Below are 23717 nucleotides of genomic sequence, written 5' to 3' on the forward strand. Positions count from 1 at the left end.
AAGAGAGATGTGATAATAAAGAAATTGATTTGTTCAATCACAGGGTATAAAAACATTAGCCCTGGGAAAGAGCCTTCCTCTAAGAGCTTTAGCTGCCCAGTCTCACTTGTGTGGCACAAAATAATTTGCATTTTTAGAGAAATTTCATGTCTTTTGTGAGCTCTAGTGAAACATGAATAAATTGCTTTCTTTCCTCTTTTCTGATCTTATAAAGCTGAATCCATTAGGGGCTGAGTCAAACACTAATGAAAGAAAGGCAACAACTGAGATGATGGAAACCCTGGATTAGGTTTCTTAGTAGTCCAAGCCCAGCTGTCATGGCCCACGTGTCAAGTTAGTGCTCTTTGGGGAGGCCCAACAGTACACACAGATGTTTTTTTAGCTGCTTTGTTACAACAGGCCTTCCAAGCAGCTAGGAATTAAACAGAGAAGCAAAGATTAAGAATTAAGTAGAGCCACGGCAAGCACCTTGCCAGAGAGCTTTGCAGTCAGGCAAGAAAACTTCTCCAAAGCTGCCAACCCACTGCTGCCTGCTTTGCAGCCTTGTTGTGACCTCCTCACTCTTCTGTGTATGCTGAAATGGTGATCTCTGGAGGTGCCTCACTCTGCCCCAGGAAGGGTATGATGGCACAGGCAGGGGGTTCCCAGAACTATAGTAGGTTGGGATCGTCTCAAGTACCACGTTCACTTTATTTAGTGTTGCAGAAATGATCTATTACAAAATTTCATTTCATTGTGAGAGCAGTTACCAGGAGAAATAAATAAATAAATGAGAAAAAATTCCACGAGAGTCCATCTCAGATCTGTTCCATGGGGAAAAATTCCTTTCTTAAACCTGAGCTGGTGGCCTTTTATGATTTGTATGACACACTCTAGGAAGGCACTTCAAACTGGCAGGAATGGCAAATGAAGTGGTGTCTGCCACTACTTCCACCAATGCCTTAGAGAGCAATCGGGCTGTCAGTGAAACCTTTCTCTTAACAGTCTGACTATGGCAGCAAAAGAGAAATAACTGATTTCCTCTTCTCCCTTTGCACTGTGATTTTGGGGGAAAGGTCTGGATGAAATTTGTTTATCTGTCTCTGTTCTCCCTCCACCCATTTTTCCGCACAGCAGCTCTAAGTCTCTGCCATGCAGCAAGCGTCACTCAGTGCTTCTCATCCTGGTCTCACCACTTGTAAGTCGAAGATTGGAGGGGCAGGGTGATATCTTTTACTTTAGGAGGACTTGAGTTTGTCTGGTGGATGTTTCTAAGCTCTGCACTGACGTAATTCAGAGTGAATTTGAAGTTACTGAAGTAAAATCTTTTTTAAAAAACGATCTGTTTTGAAACAATCTGGCATTGCTGGCCTAACTGTGCTGACTTCAGGGGTTGTTTGACTTGAGTATCAGGCCCAGAGTAGCCAGAGCATTTATTTTTAACTTCTAGCTTCTACTTACACATTCTTAAAAATCTCTGTGGTTGTATAACTTTCCAAAGTAGCTCACAAGTCTTATACTGACTGCTAATAAAGCAGAAAAATCCATTTCCATTTTTCAGCATAATCTTTTTTTCATGTGAATCTATTTCTCATCAAAAGAACCAGATGACTGGTCTGAAGGCTGAAGATGTCTACTTGTCTGTAAGCAGATAAGAAGACAAGCCTTTCAAGTTGTCCCGTGCTATCTGGAAGAACATGGCCATAAATCCAAAAAGTAAGAGAGAGAAACCAAACACCACTCAACATTGCTTTGACCAACAATTTGTTGGTCCAGCTGTTCCCAACACCTGGGAAAGAGAATTAGACCTGATCTCACTCTGCTGGTAAAATCAGCAAAGAAAGCTGGTGGGGAAAGTTTTTTGTCCACGGGGCACTTTGTGCAAACAGACGTGAAAGATATCTCGCATACGTGATATCCACGTTGCCATATATAAATGCAAGGACTCGGCATAAATCTAGACCTTAACTTCTTTAAGTTATAGAGCAGCTTCATTATTTCTTATTTGTGGTACTGTACAGTGGTACTGTAGACCTGGATACCAGTTGGACTTCTTTTGAGCTGCATATTCTGCAGTAATGCTGCAAACAAAGGGCAGCATGAAACTGTGACAATGCTCAGCTGCAGAGAAAGCTGTTGCCTTGATGACAGCTGTGTGATTAGCATTAAAAAATATCTATGTTGTAGGAGCCTTTTGCAAAAGAGCGTATGAGGGTAATGTGGTAGTTTGATGGATATTTATGGGCAGCATGGGAAGCAGGCTGAAGAATGCCTCCAGAAAAATTCAGAAAGTAGGCAAAGTAGTGGGCTGGAGTAGAAGGAAGGGAGAGGGGCCTTGTCTTCTCAGTAGCTTCGTAGCAGCACAGCTCTGCCTGGGCGGTAGCCAAGGCTTCCACAACGAGTAGCTGTTGTACACCTTTCTGAGGGCATCCTCAGAATAATGGAGAATTTGTGGGGAAGCAATTCAATTATTTCTACCCTTGCATGCACTGATCTGCACCAAGAACATTGTACGCTTAGTGGTTGCCTTCACCTACGTGGGGGTTTCTGCTTACATGAAGGTAGAGAGACACTTTTTTAAGAGAGAAGTAGGAGCACTTTGTGTCAGTCTTAGAGGAGGACTTAAGGTGTTGCAGGGAATGATGTTATCTCCAGAAAACTCCAGTAACAAGAAAGTGGATACTTCCATAAGGGAATTTGTATCTTCTTTTAAAAAACATACCCATCCAGATGCTTCCCCTACTTTTCTACTGAGAGGATGTGCTCGTGCCTAAGATGAGTTAGTGTATGTAAAGCTGAAACCAAATAGGGAGAAAAAAAGTGTCCCTGGCATCCCCACTTTTTCTGTAGCAGGTGCATTGCTAGATTTTCTCTGCTTCACTGGCTTCATGTTTCTGTACCCAAAAGATATCTTTGGTTAAGCTTTTGGAGGACAGTTTCTCATAGAGATAGAGAGGGGGAAAAAAAAAACGTGTTTTATTGAGGCCTCAAATGGTAAAGAGTTCATGAGCCACTAGGCAGAGCAGTCACTGGTGTGCTGAAATGAAGTCTCAACCATTAAAAAGTACTCTTACATATAGTTGTAGAAGAGCAGGTAATCCTTCAGAGGCAGCACCAAACTAGAACGTAAGGAAAGAGATCTGCAGAACAAGAACTCCTCAGCAAGATTACATGCAGCACTCGTGAAAATACAGAGGTAAGGGGAAAAAGAACGGAAATCTTAGATAGCTCTAATCAGAGACATTCAGAACTGTATTTGAACTTCAGTATGCTAATGACACATAATTAAGCAGGAGGAAGTGTTTAAGTAATCTTTTGCCTCCCTTTGGGAGCGTGAATTTCAGAGAAGGGGGTGCTAGGTGCTCTCTGATAGCCAGATCCTTTGAAGATGCATCAGGCTGCATATTCAGAAATAAATATCACACACTACCAGCGATTTAAACACTGAGCCTGTTTCGCTCAGTGGATAGAAGATGGTGTTTACAAAATGCACAGCCATGAACTGTCCTGCTACCTTGTCTTGCAGTTTTAATTGGCCTTTGAAACAAGTGTGTGAGGGAAGGCAGTGAGAATTTCTCAGTGTACTGAACTTGGGTGACTTCATCTTAGAGTCATTTCTGTGTCTGAAATCTATGCTGAATTGTATTTTACTCATTTTAAGGAGTACCTGTTGAACGTTGCTTTTCTTTAAAATGAACTTTGCAGTGGTAATTCTGCATAATACTGAACACAAATAGACTTCCTTCGTTATAACTGTTATATTGTCTAAAACATTAATCAGCTAACCTTTTCTTTGCCTTTTGCAGTGAGATTAGATTTAATTCATAACTCTGAAGATGTGTGTTACAATGTCTGTGTGTATATCATTAAGATGTGCGCATTTTTGTAAAAAGGAATATCTTAAAAAAAAAAAAAAAAAAAAAAAAAGCTGGCAGAAATTCTACAAGAATGTAAAATACCACTTCTGCAAGCAAGATAAGGGTTAAGTTTCATAAGGAGTTCTGAGTGGCTTTTGGACTCTCGCTTTGGTGGTGGCTCACTATTCTCAGCAGAGATCGAAGTAGTGGCAGTGTTTTTGTGCTACCTTTATGTTCTTCCCTCGCCAGCTCCTCAGCACAGGCAGGGTTCGGTTGGCATCTACCACAAGACCGAGGGCCTTCACTTTGCTCAGAGCTTTGTTGTCTCAGGGATGTCCCAGGGCTTATCCTGTCTTTAGGAGAGAGCAAGTGGGTTCCAGCTGTGATCTTGATTCTACTTCTGGGTGAGGGGTGAAAGAAAAGAAGTCCTTCTCTTGGTCTTCCGGAAAATCTCCTTGGCACTGTGGAAACTTTGTTTAACCAGCTGGACAGACTTTCACCCTGCTTTGAAAACTTTGCCTTGGACTGAGAAGGCTTTAACATTGTAAATCTGAAACAGCTTCCTTAATTTCTCCCAAATTTGGTCTGGAATGTAGCCAGAGGTGAGATGCTGTATCGAAATTTAAGCTCATAGTTTGGATTTTATATAAAATTTGAAAATTTGGTAAAGACTACTAACTAGAGATTGGCAGCTATTTTTCTGAGAGTTCCTCATTTCAAATGATCATCTCGCTGGCACTTTTCCAAAGATGATTTTTCTCTGTCATCCTAATTTCTACTTACCTCTAACATCCATATAGGAAAAATATGCTGTCTTATTTTGGCTTTAAGAAAATACATTTCTGATGGCCTACAAGTAAAAAATCTGACATGCTAGAGTTGTTATTTAAAGTTTATACTCAACAAATGGTTTGTGAAGAAGATGACGCTATGTTGTATTTCCACATAAGAGAAAGCGTAACCTGTCTGAGGATGACTGAATATAAGGAAGTAAATGACAGAATGTATTGGGTGGGGAAAAAAAAAATCACATTCCCACTTAAATTTCTTACCCAAACCATAAAAATCCTTCCCTTAGGTTGCCATAGTCTAAGTAGACTCTTTAAAATAGCCTACAATAAATTCTGCTTCTCATTCTTAAACTACCCATCTATAAAGCCTTTTTTTTTCCAGAAAAACACACCTGTTCAATATGCTTCCTGTAGCTCATTCAAAGCTCTCATTTGTACTCATGAAGATTCATTCGTTGCTGTAAATAATGCATATGGTATACTAAAAGAGGACCAACTCTAGCTTTTACAATCTCAATTAAACAACTTTGTCTGATAAAAGAAGCGGTCTCATTCCTAGCTGGGTCATAAGCCCTAAGGGTCTTGTTTGCATGCCTGTATTTATCTTTGCCAAGCTGCCCTGCAAGGATCTGAAAGCCAAGTGAACCAAGCTGACTACATTTTTTCTCTCTATGTGCCTACTCGCAAAGGCTGATGCTAGCACAGGCACAATTGTACTGAAGCAAAAAGCCCATCCCTGAACTTAATCTAAACTGCAATTGGATGATCTGTCCTTTTCTCAGTCCCACCTTCTAACCTTTCTAATCCAGAGAGCTCATCTCTCTTACACGTGGCTCTTACAAATGCCTGTGATTAATAATGACTGTGATTCATTAGCCTGTGCTGTTTGCGTTGTTTCCCCGGTGGGAGCATTTACTGTCTAGGGATAGCCCATGATTACTCTGCCTTGTGGAACAGTAAGATGCTTTCAATCTAATGCGCTGTCCATGTTTTAGCATAAAATAATATTAAGGCATCCACATAATGGAACTGTCTGAAGATTCATTTTATTAAGCAGTGAAAGAGAATGTGTGTGTGTGTTTGTATGTGCAAGGAAAACATCATCAGCAAATCTTTTTCATCAGAAATGTAATTTCAGTAGATGTTTCACTTAAAGACACAGCTATATGGAGGTGAAGTTCTTTGGATCTGAGGCTGAAAAATACTTTATAGCCAACATCTTATTTGCACAATTAGCTTACTCGAATCACACACGGCCTATTCAAAATAGGGGGGAAAAAAAAGGAAACAGAGGTCGAATTATTGTATGTATTCCATTTTGCACGTTTTTATTTTAAATGCAATCTACTTTCAAGTACAAAGCTGCAGTGCTCTTTAAAGATTACTATTTCAAGTTGCTTCACATACCTTAACAGAGCATGTAACCTTTTTGCATTATATGATCAACTTTTTGACAGTGCAGGGCCAGCACAGCTAATGGAATAATAGCCTGCAGGGTCCAGCTAAATGATATACGAATATAATCAACCTTTGTGATGACTATTCAAAAGTAATCCCTTTAGCTTTCAACTGCAACATATAATTCAACCAGGCGAGGCCATATGAAGAAAATCTCTGCAGACTCCACTGATACAATATGGCCTTCATATCCCCACAGTGTGTTTGCTGCTCACAGTGAGTTTTAAATTTAAGGTAATGGCTACTGTATATTCATGTGAGCATAGAACAATACCTTTGATTTGTTGGAGAAATGTAGCATTAGCTACCAAGGGTCCTATTCAGTAAACTTTGACACAACCCTTATATATGGTTTACTGCTTATGCTAAATGGAATATGCCTGATAAATATGCTTTGCATGCCCAAATTGTACAAATTCATTAATCTTTATATTCATAAAACCTCCTAGAACAACTGCCTTCCTTTCAAGTTAACCTAGTCAGCATGAGTGGCTAAACATGTGGGCCCAGACAACTCTTAAAACAGCCATTGCATCACTCTCGGCTTATCGAGACAGAAAAAATAGGAAAACCTTCCACAAGGCTGGGACATGCCTGTGTTGTTGCTGTCATATTATTTGCTCCTGCAGCTTTATTCCTACCTCATTACATCATACTACAGATTATGTAACTGAAAACAGCTGCATGACCTTTAAAAATGCAAGTAATTTTTTAATGACAATAATGGATCGTTGCTCATCACTTGCATTACGCTGGCATGATAATGTACCATATCCATCAAATCACAACTAAGGTATAAAGGGTATGGTGAAATTTTCTTTCTCTCTCTCCCTTCTGGGACAAAAATACAGGGTTAGGTAATCGTGACCCTGAATACGTGACATCCACTGTATCAAAGCAAAAGAGATGTAACAAAAACACTGTATTGCTTCAAATGACTTCTCTTGCTTATACAAAATAGTAAAAGTTCTCTCACATCAACAGCATCTGCAAATGTTTTGTTGCATGCGTACCTACCTAAATAAATATGTAAAAAACACGTTGCTGAGTTTTGAGGCATTGTATTTTAATATTTTATGTTACTTGAGCTACAGGGGATAAGCAGGGCAGGACATAGACTTTCTCCTGTTTGTATGCAATGTCACTTGTGCTCACAGCCATTAGGAATCCTTTGCACACTGCAGCAAGGAGTTCCATCAATGTGTCGACCATGCACAAGGAACTCTTACTCTGTCTCCAAGCCCACCAGCTGCTGTTTTTGTCATATCTTACTTCATTCTTTTTTTGGAAGAGGTGATGAAAAATGATTTCCGCATCACCTTCTGCATGTTACTCTCATTCTTGCTTTTCTTGTCGTCTCCTCAGAATTTTGCCTTTCTCTTTTTTCAAAGAATTTTCAGCTCACATCATCAGTTTGTGGAGCTTTTCAGTAGAGTTCTGGTTTTGAGTATTTTCTCATCTCATGAGCAACGCAGGCGTTGTCCATTTTCTTTATAAGCTTTTGAGATTACGTTGCCTATAATGTCCTGTCCTCTAAGTCGTTGATCATTGTAGCTTAAGTCTTTGTAGCTGTGGCTTTTATTATTTTCTGTGACTTCTCACTAATTATATTCTGAAAAGGACTTACGGTTCTGCTTAGCTGTTCTCCTAGGAACGTAATGAAATAACAAGGGTTTCAGAAGTATAGCAGTCTCTACATGGACACATGTAAACAGCAAAAACAACAGAGATGCCAATTCTGGCTGCACTAAAGATTTGGCCAGATAATTTTAATTCTGTTTTATCAACAGCACTGATAGTGTATCAAGAAAATCCCATTATGATTAATTATATCTACGTACTATTAATACATATTAATGTTTATCTCTGCATTTTTCCCAGCACAAAGAGGTAGAAGGAGAATGCTTGGTGGTGTGACATGTGGTGGTATACATGTATTACCATTATGAATATGGGATGTTTTTATTGTCCCCAAATAGCAGAAAACTGCAAAGAAAAAATTTATGTCTCAGTATTCCGTCAGTTATCCTTGATATGCTTCGTATTTGCTGAGAGGGTAGAACTGTTAATCAGGCAATAACAGTTTGGGGTCCAAGCGCAAAGGCAAAAGGCCGAAGGGTGAGTGAGAATAGCAATTTATGCTATAATTCCCCGTCTATCACGTGCACCTATCCACTGTTTGTATGTGTCCATTTATGGAAGGTGCATCACTGTTAGAGACGCACTTTCGTGTGTATTTCATTATGAATACATCTATCCTGTACACATGTAATCACATTTTTGGTTTAAGTTACCCACCACTCTTGCACCAGTCTTTCATGGTTGAGATACAGAGATCCTTGAATTCAGTTAGAGTTGGTTGGTTGGTTGATGAATTCGACGCAGTTGGATTGGATTTTGGTGTTTTGTTGGATTTTGTTTTCCACATATTACGCTGGCAAAAGTATTTCCACTGATGTACTTCAGGAGTGGTTTCAGAAAATGTTACCTAAATAACTACGTGGTTAAATACTGAGTGAACCTCTAAGCTATTGCCCTGGTACAAAATGAGATTTCGTTTGATAACTTTCGCTAATTCTCAGATGTTCTTCATACATGTATTTATCCCATTCTTATTTGCATACAAGTATGGGTGAAGTTCGAGTTAAAAATTATGCATAATAAAAGCCCATGATATGATGAAATAGAAACTTTGTTGAGTTTTGAGGCATAGTTTAAATCTGTTCCAAACTTTGCATTGAATGTTGCTTGTTATCTCCACTGCGACAGTGTAAGTATTTTGGAAATGAATTAATTTAGGCTGCTATGTAGGAACCACTGGCTGTTAAGGCAGAGTCCAGTTTTAGACACCACACTGCAGAAAGGTAGTGATAAATACAAAGGATCCAGATAAGGATAGGACAGAGGTTAGAAGGCAAATATTCAGGAGACTGCATTTGCTTATCCCTTAAAAAGAAAATAAATATATTGTTATTATTATTAGAGGAAGGAAAATAGTCCTTAAATCAATAATAAGGTGTTGTGAAAGGGAACAGCGTTTCTTTTTCCTTCACGTCTATCAAAAGTAGAACAAGAAGAGAGATCAGCTTTATTTGCAATAAATATTTCTCATCAGTATTAGGGAAGAAACTGAGCTATAACACTGTGAAGCACTGAAACAGAGAGATTCAAAATGTTGTGAAAGGGCCTTCATCCGTAGGCTTTCTTGAACAAATTCGATGAATATGTGTCAGTTATGGACTAGATATACGTGCACTTTCTTTGTTTCAGGATGTGAACCCATCAGTAGTTCCCCAAACAGGAACCAGTCCCCCTGGGACGGCGTGGCTGTAACTAAGCAGAGGGAGGCGTGTTGCTGGGGGTCTCTGGGAACAAGGCAGAAAGCTCAGCCCAGGGGTGGGAGTTCGGTGCAGAAATGGAGCAAGGGCTGAGGATCACAGGCCGTGGGATCAAGGGAAGCATCTGGCTGGCAGTAATGGTGGAGTCAAGCAGTTGCCTTGCAGCCAGCTGCTGTTTTGACCACGTCCCATTAGGAGTACACTGCTTAGATATGGCAGCCTTTCTTATCCAAACTCCTCACCCTGTTCTGCCTTCTGCACTGTTCACTTTTGCCCTAGACAGTCCTCTGGCTGCCGTGCCACCTTTCAGTGCTGTCCTTGATGTCACCCCCAGATACATCTTGGTTGTTGGCTCTCCAGGTGTTCCCACCTGGACGTGTTCCACAAAACCAGCCCTTCTCTGAAAGCCAATGCTCTGGAGTGCCGGAAGAAAAGAAGTTCCCATCAGTTATGCAATTCAAAGTCTGTATTTTACGTGGCTCTCCTCACTTGCTGTCTAGGATTACCCTCTCCTGTGACTTTGTACTCAGTTACATATTTTTGAAATAAACTTTCTAAGCACCTACTGTTAATAGGAATGTTGTGAGCCTGAAACACTAGCATAGTTTCGTTTCTTTGTTTTTAATAACAGAGCTCGATACAGAAACAAGCCCATGTGAGCCTCCTCCAGAAACTAGCCCCGGTGAATCTCTTCCAGAGACCCAAATTCCAGATCATTCCTGGTACAGTATTTGCTCTTAATCCATGTTCTTTTTGACAATATCGTGTTTTTTCACAAAATGTCATTGGTACCAACATTTAACTGGATTTTGGCAGTAACTGCACATCAACTGTTGTACTGTGACTAAGTAACAATATTTTTCCTGCTTGTAAGTAAACAAATTCGTGTTTCCTCCACTTTGTTTTTCTTATTTTTTACTGTTTTCCCTGGTTTTAGAATTCAATTGCTTTTGATCATGTAGTTGCTTTTAATTTGCAGAAATAAGTCTTTGAGACAGAAGAAAATCTGTTAACTAGATGCTGAAGTCAGATATAAAATAGGTAGGTATCAAGAAGCATGCATAAACTTACGACACTTTCTCTTTGTTATTTCTTGTTTTTTATTGTAGAAAACATCTGCTTACCTACAGCGAAGCTGATAGATGAACGTCGTGAGTTCAGGAAGATCTCTGGAAACTCGGGCAACAAAGTAAGAACATTGGTGGAAGTTTTGTTGTTTAAGTAAGAGCACGTTGTATAAATACATGTTAGCTCTAAGTCCCTAAACGACCAATGTCATATGTGTGGCTCCGTGTCTATATGAAAAATAGCTACTGTCACTGAAATAAACGCGAAAGGAAAGAGTAACGTAGAGCAGTGTGCTTATTGTTTGTGTCACTTACTGTCTTTCAGAGTGTTAAGATACCAGGCATCCTATATGCCTGAGAACCCAAGGTTCTCAGTATGCCGGAAGATCACTTTCTAGATGTCTGGATATCTTCTTTTAATCACAAATTATTGCCCCATTCAGATGAAATAGACTCGAACCTTGATGCCTTATCAGTGGAGCTTCCCATAATTTTTAGCATCTGTGCTTAACGATTGTGGCTCAACCATGACCTGAGTGGAATAGGCAACAGGTTCCACTAGTGACCCACGGAAGTCTGACTCCCATGCTCTTCACAGGTGTCAGAGGTATTTCTCAGCTGCTGTCACTGTTAACCACAAGAGCAGTGAAGGGACAGAAGGTGGTGGCTATTGCCTTGCAAAGTTCGTGGCAAAGCAGACTTTGGAACCTGCAGATTTTATTTAGGAAAACTGGTTCAAGGTTTTGTAATTTCACATATTAGAAAACCTGTTCTTTGAAACTTGATAAACACGAATAATTGACCTCTCCTGTCTTTAAACAGAGGTTTCCAGAGTCAGAGTTTGAAGCAAGCTCCATTGGATCTGTAGTCAGTTTCTGTGATGGTCTTTAAGTAAGCAATAGCTTTTGCCATAGTAATAACTCAATTCATTGGTTTTCTTCAGCGTTGCAATCTGAGTAACTGATTGACATGTGACAAAAGGGTTTTGCCTCTAAAGGAGTGGGGAAAAATATACCATTATCTAGCTCACATTTGACCATTTTTGATCGATGGAAGCATAAATACCTGATTCTAATTTTATTCTTTTACTTAGAGGTCTTCATTGACTAAATACCAGGCTTATTACCAGTTTTCATTTAGAATGTTTTCAGAAGGCTGAGAATTTGTATAGGAATTTTCCTACATACCTACGCACATGTATAAACATACGAATATGCTTAGTCAGTGTTTAAAAAACTGAAAGAGTTGAGGCAAGGAAGGAAAACAGGACCATGAAATAAACATAAACAGTAGCAGTATACAGTTTAGTCATTATATTTTAATCCTATTCATACAAAAAAAAAAAAAAACAGAAAAAAAAAGAACCCACACAGAGACTGGAAATAACATCTGAGAGTCACATTAATCTGTAAACTTTTCTAGTCATAAAAGGGCTGCTTTAAGAGGCTACTAATTTTAGAAATTAGTAATTTCTTTCATGAGAAAGTTGCTAGAAAAAAATGAGGTATGTGAATTTATCATTGATAGTGGAAAAAACATACATGTAAATTCTCTTAAGAAAAGTTGACATTCTAGAAAAGCTGCTTATCAGTTTTTCAAGGACAAGTTTCTAAATTCTTATGTTTCAGACCTCATGCACATTTTTACAACTGAACGTTGTTTGTACGTGTCCCAGACACTTGTTATGCAGCTCAAACAGCATCTAATCGTCACTGAACTTCTCTAATCTCAACTCGTTGCTCAGTGATAACTTGTATACACTTGTGAGGAAATGGTCACAGAATTCATCCTCTAAATTCTAAAGCATTAGCTCTCCCATACTTCATAAGAAGTGCTGTTAGTCGTAAAGTTTTTAATTAAAGTAAGGGGACATCTACCATCCTGTAGTGATGCAACGGCAAGCTTGTTCTCCTGAGCCAGGATGCTCCAGCAGAAATGTTTATTGAGCTGTATAACCCTGCTCAGGAACCCTTCCCAGGAACTTTGTCTGACAAGTAGCTGTCTGGGCAGCGCGTGGCCATTCTGCTCCTTGCAGACTGAATCGAAACAAAGACTTGCCAAACGTATTGTAGCAGATCAGTCTCTGAACTGTTCTGAAGCGGTAATGTTGATGCGTTTGAAATCCGTCTAATGAGGTATGGTTTCTGAGACCTGGAAATGAAGGCTGCTTTTGGATTTGGATTTTGGTAGGTTTCACTGTGCGTGTATCTGATGGCATTGGCTAGTGATTCCTAGCAGAGGGAAAGGTTGTCCTCAGGAAGGATTGTGTTAATAATTATGAAAAGCGTGTTTTCTAACCATTAATAAGGTATGTCTTGAAGTATTCTTTTTCTAAAACAGTGTCTTGTTTGATAGTGTATCTCTATAATACCTCTATGTTTTTCACACTTATGCCCCTGGGTGAATAGAATTTATGTACTGCTTCTTGAAGGCAAATAAAACATGTTAATGAATATTTCCATGTCTGAGTCCTCTTTTGACACAGATGTGTCAGGCAGCCTTGAGACTAGAGCAGTTTCCAGGCACGGCTGATCCGGGTGAGACCTAAGCACAGCAAGTCCCTACCTGAAGACTCTGGTAGGTGGTGTGAGTGTGCAGCCCTGGAAGAATCGCTCCGTTCTTTGTAGTCGGACAGAGGGGAAAAAGTGTGAAGTTCTAGCAGCCATCCAGTCTCCATGACAGCTCTGTAGCTGGGCCATCTGCAGTATGGGGAGACAGAAAGACAGCAAAAAACAGATCTTCCGCAGCATGTGGAAGACCCAGGATCTGGCCTGGGGACTTGCCGCTCTTCGGAGGAGAGCAACAACAGCTCCTGGCTCCTGCTCAGCTTTAAACTGAGAGGTAGGCCTTGTCCCTGGGAGGTAGCTTCTTGAAATACCAGCCTTCATGACTGAACAATCTCATATGAAGAGGTACAGCACCTCTGAAAGGCTGCTACCCCCAGCACTGACCTATTCTGTCGCAGAGCATTGCAGCCCCATCTTCCTGAGGGACTTGAGGACGCATTGCTCCATCTGGCCGCAGGATCTCTGTTGGCAATTGGATTACTTGAATCTGGACTTAGCTACGTTTCTAAAAACATCCTGCAGGAGCTCTCCCCAAAGCACAGTGTCTGCTGTTATTTTCTCCCGTTCTCTTTCCTAAGAGCTCTCTGCCTCCCAGCTCTTCGGCACGGCTGAATCAGGAAATCAGCTGCTCTCTTTCCACACGACATCACTGTGTGCTCTCTGGGCAGGTCAGCTGGTGCCGTGCTCACAGTGCAGATGAAAAGTGTTTGTGATAAGGGAAGTTCAGGATCACCTGACTTCTGACTCCTGCTCTATCACAACAGCCCCTTCAACTTTAACGTTCTGAACTGCAGAGAGCTTTTACATCCACCAAGCTACCATGCTCTCAGTGGAGCTCTGTATTAGATATTTGATGAATGAGAGCTTTTGCATTTACATCGCCCCTTCCAGCCTCTGTTGTGGCAGAGCACTGTCACCAGAGCATTTGCATTTCGCACTGCGTTTGGCAGAAACGGTTGAACAACTGCCTGAGATGGGGACGGTCGTGCAGAAAGATGCCAGTATTTATGGCACCTTGAATCCTTCCTGTCTTTCTGAAATGCAGCACTAACAGCAGCATCCAGCTGCTGGCTGCTGTAGGTGCTGCTGGTTGTAGCCACTCGCCTGATTCGGTTCGTAGGTTTTTTCCTCTTTCTTCCTGCGCTTAGAATCACAGGACTGTGGAACCTGCCTAGAGAATTGCTTTCGAATCCATCTCTGCCAAAGGAGATAAAAACTAAGCTGAGAGTGTGTCTGAAATAAAAGAATAGGAAGCTAAACAAACATATTTGCAAAAAGCATGCTTTCTTTAGTCACCGCCTGCGTTCTTCCCAAGTCCTTCATCCTGCTGTAGGGAGCTGCTGTGTTTCCATCAGTGAGACGATCCGTTTCCCCCGAAAGCTGCTGGGTTTAATCTCACCATCAGATGATGTGATTCATTTCTGCAGTCCCTGTTGCACATTTCTTAATATCAGACAGGAGTGAAATATCTTCAGGACTGGGAGTGGGAGCTGAGTTGACTCTTTGTTTTCAAAGGAAAAAGATGCTGGAAATATGTCGTGGTCTTCATCAGCTGGGGGAGCAGTGAAAGCAAGGGCAGGCTCCTGAGCTGCATGCAATGAGCCTGTCAGGACTGAAGTGGGCTTCCACCCCAAAGTGACAGCCGTGGCAGGGTGGAAGGGGCCTGGACTCACTGCATGCCGTGTTCCCCGTCACAAATTCAGCCTCCCTGTCACAGATGTTTGTATTCAGGGATTCTGAATTTCTCCCTCTCAGTTATATTCGACACCTACAGCATGCAAGTATTCATAAGCGTTCTGTGAGCCAAGTAAGTTTGTTTTTAGTTTAAAGTGGTTCTGCCATCTCTGGCTGTCCTTTTGCATCCCTGCATAGCGATCACCTATTTCTGGACCAAGTCCCTCCCACACTTTTTTTCTGTTTTGTCGTGGCTGGTCAGGAGCCCAATCCTCTCTTCACACTTACTCACATCTGCTACTGCTGCATTTAAAAAAAGACGTTTGGGCTGTTGTGTTGCTAGGAAAGGTGAAACTGTTCCATACTGCTGAGAAGGGACACAACTCGCTGGCTGCATGCATATGGGAGGTGGACCTGCTCTGTTTAGCTGTGCTGATTTTCCTAGCTGTTTGCCCACTGGCTTTCAGTTGTAGAAAGCCTTTGGGGATGAATTTGCTCTGCATTAAGTGGGATTTCGGTCTACCTGCATATCTTTGTATCCTTCCTTCGCTGTAATCTCGCATGGTGCTGAATGAAGACTTGGTAGAGCTGAGAAGATCATCTGTGCTGAGCTACTTGTAATTAAGCTTTGCTGCAGGCAACTGATTAGTACAAGTTACATTATGCCCTCAGAAAAATGAAGGCACGGAGCCCAGGATGCCATCGATCCCTGTATAGCAGGGTGCAGCTGAACGCCTGCAGGTTCTGCCCTTCAGAAACCAGGACCTTCACCGCCAGGTCTGCTTAAGGGGCACGCTCACAGAGCTGAATATCAGCCATAAACCAGTGATGCTCTCATCCAAGATCATGCACAACTGCCTCCCCATTAACTGGAGGGCACCCTGATGTCTCTTTAATAGGGTTTAGCGTTATTTATAGCAATTTACAGGTGCGCTGCTGAAAGACCAAACCGTAAATCACCTCAAATGCTGTTCTGTGATGAAGTGCTTCTACATTATTGAGCAAATTGTCCCAACATGACTGAATGATGCACAACGGAAAAACTCGCCACACAGATGCGATATGGAGAAGGCCACAATCCCATGTATTTAGTTTAGATGGGTAATTGCAGCTGATGTGGTCTTTGAGTGATGTGAGGAAAGACGGGGCAGCACCTTCTTCGTGGAAGCTGGAGTTGGCAACACGCCACTCAAATAGCTGTGTTGCTCCTTCTTCTTGTCCTTGCAGGTGGGTTTCCTCCTTCAGTGCAGCACACCGTCATGTGCTAAAGGGCTTCCTTCTTTCTTTACCCAACCTGGGACACTACAAGAAAGATATTGAGGCCCTGGAGTTTATCCAGAGGAGGGCAATGAAGTTGTGAAGCATCTTAAGCACAAGCCTTATGAGAAGTGACTGAGGAAGCTGGGATTATTCAGTATGGAGAAAAGGAGGCTGAGGGGAGGCCTTATCATTCTTTACAACTGCCTGAAAGGAGGTTGTGGTGAAGTGGGGGTCGGCCTCTTCTCCCAGGGTACGGCAATAGGATGAGAGGCAACGTTTTCATGCTGCACGAGGGGAGGATCCAGCTGGATATTAGGAAACATTTACTCACAGAAAAAGTGGTAAAGCATTGGAACAGGCTGCCCAGGGAGGTGGTGGAGTCACTGTCCCTGGAGAGACTTAAGAAACATGTGGATGTGGTACTGAGGGACATGGTCATGGCATGATGGGGATGGGTTGGTGGTTGGACTAGGTGGTCATAGTGGTCTTTTCCAACCTTGATGATTTTTTTTTAGATTCTTTGGCAGTTTAAGGACCGGCCAGCATAAAGCACAGAGTCAGTGCCTTTTCCTCTGGTCAGGCTACTTCCCAGCGAGGCCCAGCAGCTGACACCAGCAGCTAGGTCTTGTGGGCAAAGGCAGAGCCCACAGGCAAAGGGGGGCTATATGGAAGGTGAGGAAGGAAGAAGGGAGGCCAGGGACAGGATGGAGCGGTCAGTGTTAGTGCTTCTTGTTCGGGGCCTTGTGATGGGCCCGGGAGTCACACTGGGGGCTGTGGCCATGCATCTCTGTGCCTCCCCAGCATGCATTTGAAACCTAGCTCCATGAAACCAATGGAGCAGAGGGGAAAGGGCTTAAACAGGAGGACATCCCCATAGATGGTGTGCAGCAAGGCAGCTGACAGAGGGGCAGACTCCATGTGCATCCCACACAAGGGACAAGGCAGAAAATCACATGCACACCTGCCCCAGGCAAGAGGTTTTATTAATGCTCCATCCTCGGGAAAAGCATCAGTCAGACTTTGTGCCTGATTTGACACCACAGAACCCAGCTAAAAGCCATGAACCCACCGCTGCTCAGCCTTCCTGCTGCAGCCACCTGGGCAGGATGTGCTACGGCTGGGAGAACTGCCCTTCCTTGGGGCAGGTTGGGACGAGGCGGTGTGTGCTGAGCATATCCAACTGCCTGTGTCCTGGGAGGAAGATTCAAGCACACCACGAGGCTCAGCTTTCTGCAGGTGCTGATGGCAGAGTGGACCCCTGCTCCAGTTGCTCGGCTGGTGCTTCGCTCCAGCTCCTCATCCAACCCCAGCAGCAGCAATTCAATTGCTGGAAGGTGGCCAGCAGCGTTGGCCAGCCTCTTGGCTGCTTTGTGTGCAGCCACACCAAGTGGCACTCTGGTACCACTGAGAGCCCTTGGCACACTGTATCAAACACACACACACGCTTCAACGAATCAGTCCCTTTCCGTGCGCTGCCCCTGCTCTTGGAGCCTGCAACTTGAGGGCCCATTGCTGCACACGGCACGTTTTCTTTCCCAGAACCTCATAATGACTGTGTTTTGCAAAAATAAAGAAATAAAGGAGCGAAGGAAAATGTCGGACACTTAAATATGCCACAACAAGTTGAGCTTTTGGATCAAAGCGCTCGAGACTAAACGTCTCTGAAACAGAGAGGCAAGGATCGGATTCTACACCTCCAGCCGTCGAACTGAGCATAACACAGACCTGCGTATTCCGTGAGAACATCCGAACAGTTGTCTCCGGATGAATCCCAATCCCCACATCCCAGCGAGCGCGGCGGGCGCCGGCCCCGGCCCCGGCCCCGCAGTGTCCGCCCGGGGCCGCTCCGCGGGTCGGCGGTGTGACCGTCTGCAGCACGGGGTCACCGCGGGGAGGAAGGGGCCGGAGCCGGGTGCCCCCGCCCCGCGGCAGCACGCTGGGATCGGCACCCGGTGGCCGCGGGTGGCTTCCCGCCGCCTCCCCGTTAATGACGCCCGCCCCTGGCGCTCTCATTACCGCTGTACGGTTCCCGCCCGAGGGCGACGGCGCGGGGCGGGGGGGAGGATCGCGACCGTGCCCATCCGTACCGGAGAGAGGTCGCCGCGCCCGGGCCGGGAGAGTCCCCGCTCCGCCCCGCGCCGTGAGGGGCGCAGCCGCGGGGGGGTGGGGGGGGCCCTGCTGCTGCCGCTCCCCCAGGTTGTCCGCGGCGCTGCTCCTCCGAACTCATCTAAATTACATCAATAACAGAGCGCACTCTTTAATGAGCTCTCGACTTTAAAGACTTGAAGGATATTAACAAGCCGCTTGACAAATGGTGCTTAGAAGCACATTAAAGACGCTGCTAATGGAGCGCATAATGACGGCTAATTTTCGATCAGATATAAATTAGAGCCCCAACAGTTATTTGCCTTAAGGACTTTATGTAAATGATCCCGCTCTGCACAAACGGGGAGGCGAGGCGGTGCCGAACGCCGAGGCCGCCGGACGGAGCGCGCAGATTGCGCGTGTCCCGCGCCCCGCGCCCGCTTCCTTCCCGAGCGCGCCCGGCGTCACAGCGGGGCTGCGGGACGAGGAAGAGGAGGAGGAGGAGGGAGGCAGCAGCCGGGCCGGGCACAGCTGCGAGCTAGGATATGCTCAGGGCAGGAGCTGCGGGATGGAGCCGTGCAGCCCTCCCAGCGCCTTTTCAGAGCGCGCCGCTTTCCGCCCGGAGCTGGGATTGAGTTGGGAATGGGATCCTTTTTTTTTTCTTCTTTTTTCTTTTTTTTCTTTTTTCGTTATTTGGGTTGTGGTTTTTGTTTTTGTTTTTGTTTTTTTTTTTTTTCAACCAGTGACGGCGGGGCTCGACTCCAGCCCACACCCGTCCGGAAGGGGGATCCGACCACAACCACGCGCGGGTTCCTCGGGGATCCCCCCCCCCCAGCCCGGCCTCCCGAGCAGCGTTACCTGTGCGGGGCGCGCCGAGACAGGGCCGGCTCCCTCCTGCGCTGCGCTGCGAGCACCGCGGGGGGTCACCTGGCAGAACAACAGCGACAACAAAGGGGGGGCGTCGCACCTCCACCCCGTCTCCCGCACCCGCCGGGGCGGGGATTTAGAGAGCAAAACCTTCGCGCACACACGCAGCCCCGTCCCACAGCCCCGCTCCCCGGCCTCCTCCGCACCGCCCCGCTCCGCGCTCAGCCCCGACGGGGTCGGTACTCACCCGGGCGGCCCCGGGGCCGCGCCTCCGCCTCCTCCCGCCGCGCCGCGCCGTGCTCCATCGATTTGTTCCTGGGAAAACGCGGCGCGTTCTTATAGCAGCTCCGAGCAATTAATATTGCATTAACCCTATTAAAAAAAAAAAAAAAAAAAAAAAAAAAAAAAAGGAAAAAGAAAAAATCCCCGAGCCCCGCAATCCCGCACCCTATCGCAGCCATCCGATATTGACAGCGGTGTAACTGGAGCCCCGAGAGGCGCGTGGAGTGCGAGCGGTGCAGGGCAGGGAGGGGGGGGGGGGGGGGGAGGGGGAGGGGGCCGCTATTTAATTTCGGGTCCGTGGTTTTCTAATTCGAGATTAAAAGCAGTCACGTCTTTGAAGACAGACACTCGGTGTGAGCGTACAGTTTAAATATTCCGTGCCGCCGTCCCCAGCCTGAGCCCCGCTACTCCCCGGCGTCATTAATGTTTAATCACCATCCCGGGCTGGGGCGAGGGGACCGGGGAGGCTGCCCGCCTCCGCGCGGCGGATAAAGGCGGAGGAGCGCGGTTCTCTCCCACCCCGCGCACGCAGAGGCCCCGCAGGGGCAGCCCCAGCCGCCACCAAAGCTGCACCCGGAGGAAACGGGGGCAGAGGAGGGAGGAGGGGGCGGCCGCGGAGAGAGCTGGTGGAAGCCCGGAGGGAGGGCAGGGGCTCGTCGGGGGCATTGTCTCCCAAAACAAAGCGCCCGCGGCCCTCAGCCTCGCTGCCCTCCTCCTCCCCTCCTCCCACATCTCCCCAGCCTGCGCGGGACGGAGCCCCGGGCCCCGGTTTTCACGTGGGAGAGCGCTGAGCTCATCCCCGGGCAGCGAAAGGTAAAACCCAAACCCACCGCGGCCGCTCTCCGAGCGGTGCTCCGCCAGCGCACCGCCGCCTTACGGCGTTTCCCTTCTCTCCGAGTCGGGGAGCAGGAACTGCGGGAGCTGTGCCCGCAGCCGGGCTGTCACGCAGGGACGCGCTGCGCAGAGTTAATTTCAATTCCCGAGGAGGATTTCACACTCCCGCTCGCTCTGACCCACAGTAATTAGCTGAGATAACTAATGATTACTTACTTATTCCTCGTAATTATCTGGATTTAATAATTCGCTGTGTAATTTATTAATTCGCCCCTAATAGCCTTTAAGTGAATGGCTCATTTAGGAGGGCGAGGCGGATGTTCGGGGGCTGCGCGGTCCGCGCCGTGCGGACGCTTTGCGAACGATTTTGGGGACAATTTGGAGACAATCCGGGGGCTTTCTGCCGACTCCTACGGCGCGGTTCCGGTCACCCCACCCCAGGCCCTCCGGGGCTCGTCGTCCGGCGGGGGCAGCCCCAGGCCCTCCGCCTCCGCCCCCCGACCCCGGGAACCCTCGGGGCGGGCGGGCACGGGGGGAGCGGGGCGGGGCGGGGGCTCAGGGCCCCCTGGCAGTGCCCGTGGCCGTGCAGCAGGACCCGGCGGGGAGCGGAGAGATGAATATTTCATGGCGGTTTGTGCCTGATCTCCCGGCTCTTGCGAGCACCGCGGGGCGAAACCACTTTGTTTCTTTTTCTTTCTTTTTTCTTTCCTTTCTGTTTCTCTCCATTTTTTTTTTTTGTTTGTTTCCTTTCTTTTCCGTTCCATTTTCTTTTTTTTTTTTTTTTTTTTTTTTTCCCCCTTTTTTTTTTTTAATCGTTTTGTTGTTTTGTTTTTTTTCCCTCTTTCTCACTGAGCCGCCAGAAAGCGCTCCCTCTCCCCGCTCTCCCCCTCGGTGCGGAGCTGTCCGCGGTGCTGCCGGGCCGAACGGTGACGGGGGAAGAAGCCGAGCAGCGCCCGCTTCGCTCCAAGGAACAAAACGCGAGCGTCTTTTTTTTTTTTTTTTTTTTTTTTTTTTTTTTTTTTAATGAAAGACGATCCAACACCATTGAAAAATAACTCGGTACATTACTAGAATAAATAAACCTCCTATTAACAAATAAATAAATAAATAAATCAAAATAAACAGCCAACGAAAGCGGGGAGTGTACACAACGCGGGGCTCCGAGCGGCCCCGATCCACGGGCGCTCCCCGCAGGCGATGCGGGGCCGGGGCAGGGTGAGAGGGCGCTGCTCGCTGCCCTCCGTGCCAACGGACCCGCGGCTTTGCTCCAAAGAGACCTCCGGAAAAAAAGGGGGCTTTCCTCCGTGTAAAAGCATTGCGATGAAAGGCGATAGGTAAATAAACAAATACCGAACCGACCGGCGGAGCAAAGAAATAGGGAAATCGATACGTGGGAGCGAGCCGGGCGAGCACCGCCGCGATGCAATGCGATGCGCGGAGCAGAGCTCCGCGGGTACTCGGACGGGACCGAGCCCGCACGGCACTGCGGGGACGGCCGCCCGCGGAGAACCAAAGCGGAACCTCGGGTGGGAATTTACAGAGGGGAGGGCGGGGGAGGAAAGCTCACGTTCATCGATGCTACCAACACAAAATGTTTGATTCTCACTAAGCAAATTTTTTTTCTTTTTTTTCCTTTTTTTTTTTTTTTTTTTTTCCACTGTTCTCAAGACTTAGATGGAGGAGGTGTAATTAATTGGAATGAGGACGGAATGAAGTTGCCAGCGAGAGAAATCAATAATTTACAGGGGTTGTCGGGCGGCAATCTACCGGCGGCTCCGAGGAGCGGCGGAGCGGCTCTTCTCTCAGCGTCACAACTTCGGGGCAGGCGGGGGCAGGAACCACAGTAAAAATATATATATATATTTATAATTCGCAGTGTAAACGCAGAAAAGCCTGCCTTTGTGTTTTTTTTGTTTTTTTTTTCTTTTTATCATTATTATTCTTATCTAAATGAAAATACTTTAGAGACGTCTCTCGCGGCTCCCGCCGACAGTCCCCGTCCCGAGGCCCCGGGCGCGGCGGGGCGAACCCGCGGTACCTCCGGCTGCGGCCCGGCGGCCGCCTCCCCCTCTCCTCCTCTCCTCGTCCCGCGGAGCCGCAGAGCAGGGGCGCGCTCAGATGCCCGCGGAGTACTTCATGCGCTTCTGCTTCTGGCGCTGGTTGCAGAACCAGACGCGCACCACGTTCTTCTTGAGGTCGAGCTTCTCGGCGATGGCGGCGATCTTCTCGGAGGAGGGTCGCGGCTGCAGCGCGAAATAGGCCTCGAGCGAGCGCTTCTCGGGGGCGGCGATGGAGGTCCGCTTGCGCTTCTTCTCGGCGCCGCTGAAGAGCTCGGGCTTGGCCAGCTTCTCGCGGTGCGACTTCTCGGCCTCCTCCAGCCAGGCCTGCAGGATGGGCTTGAGGGCGATCATGTTGTTGTGCGACAGCGTCAGCGACTCGAAGCGGCAGATGGTGCTCTGGCTGAGCGAGCCCACGCCCGGGATCTTCAGGTTGGCCAGCGCCGAGCCCACGTCGGCCTGGGTGACCCCCAGCTTGATGCGGCGCTGCTTGAAGCGCTCGGCGAACGCCTCCAGGTCGCGCGGGTCGGCGTCCACGTCGCTCACGCAGCCCATGTGGGCCGGCAGCCCGTGCGCGTGGGCCATGCCCAGCGCCGCGGGGTGCATGGGTGCCATCCCCGCCATGTGCGGAGCGTGGCCCGGCGCCGAGGAGACGACGGCGCCGTCGGGGGCCGCCATGGCGCCCAGCGCCAGCCCCGGCGTCAGGTGCTCCAAGAGTTCCCCCTCCAGCGCCTGGTGCGGCTGCGGGTGGTGGTGGTGGTGGTGGTGATGGTGGTGGTGGTGGGCGCCCGCCAGCGCGGACGGGTGCGAGATGGGCACCGACGAGGAGGAGGCGGCCGACGTGCAGGGGATGGCGTTCATGGTGTGGTACGTGGCGTCCGGCTTGAAGGGGCTGTGGTGCGGCGGGTGCGGGTGGTGGCTCTTGCCGGGAGAGACGATGTCCACGGCTGCCAGGGCTTCGGCGCGGGCCAGCAGGCTCTCGTCCAGACCGCCGAATATATTGCTCTGCAATTGCAAATAGAAGGCGCACATAACGCTCAGCGGGGAATTCGCCTCCCCGCGCGCTCCGCCGCGCCGCTACGACCTTCCCCGCATGTTAAGAGAGAAATCCCGGCGAAAAAAAAAAAAAAAAAAAAAAAGGACAGAGAGAGAGAGGGAGAGAGCAAAGGGGGGAGAGGAACGCGAGGAGCTTGCACACGGACGCGCGGCAGCGCCCGGCCACGCCGCACCCGGGTCATCAAAATTCATACGGGCGGCGGGAGCCGCGCACGCACCGCTCGGGCCGGGCGATTCGCTGCGCGGCCATGAAAAAATCATCAGCGGGCGCGGGGCCGCCGGGGGTTCCCTTAAAGCGGGCGGCGGGCACCTACCGGAGGGGCGGGCAGACAGCCCCGCCGCATCGCCTCCGCGCCGCCGCCGCCAGAGCCGGAGCCCGAGCCCGAGCCTCCGCCGCCGGGGCCGGGGCCGGAGCCGGATCCGGAGCCGCGTCCGGCTGTGCCGCCGGTGCCGGCGCCGCCGGGGGAGCTGGCGGCGGGGGCGGCGGCCGAGGGGCAGGGCGAGGCGCTGTGCAGGGCCGAGTACTTGGTTTCGTGGAGGCCGCC

General features: G+C 47.5%; 2 protein-coding genes across 2 annotated transcripts in view; one reads left to right on the top strand and one right to left on the bottom strand.

The window, feature by feature from the left end:
* TTC29 (tetratricopeptide repeat domain 29) overlaps positions 1–10715 on the top strand; it is a 118547-nt gene extending 107832 nt beyond the window's left edge. The window contains exons 11-12 of the mRNA XM_042828428.1: positions 10055–10145; positions 10533–10715. Of these exons, the coding sequence (XP_042684362.1) occupies positions 10055–10145; position 10533 (92 nt within the window). The 3' untranslated portion in view covers positions 10534–10715. The remainder of the gene's footprint in view (positions 1–10054; positions 10146–10532) is intronic.
* An 11458-nt stretch (positions 10716–22173) lies between these two features.
* POU4F2 (POU class 4 homeobox 2) lies at positions 22174–23148 on the bottom strand. Its single transcript, XM_042828432.1, has one exon. The coding sequence runs from the start codon at positions 23146–23148 to the stop codon at positions 22174–22176; it is 975 nt and encodes a 324-aa protein (XP_042684366.1).
* Positions 23149–23717: the final 569 nt, after the last annotated feature.

This window comes from Centrocercus urophasianus, unplaced genomic scaffold (assembly GCF_019232065.1).
Source record: "Centrocercus urophasianus isolate 14NV4802_14NV808 unplaced genomic scaffold, USGS_Curo_1.0 seq_3, whole genome shotgun sequence".
Lineage (NCBI taxonomy): Eukaryota > Metazoa > Chordata > Aves > Galliformes > Phasianidae > Centrocercus > Centrocercus urophasianus.

What these genes read in the sequence shown, in the direction of transcription:
- POU4F2 (XM_042828432.1), bottom strand. Translation starts at nt 23,148, where the DNA reads ATGTGCGCCTTCTATTTGCAATTGCAGAGCAATATATTCGGCGGTCTG.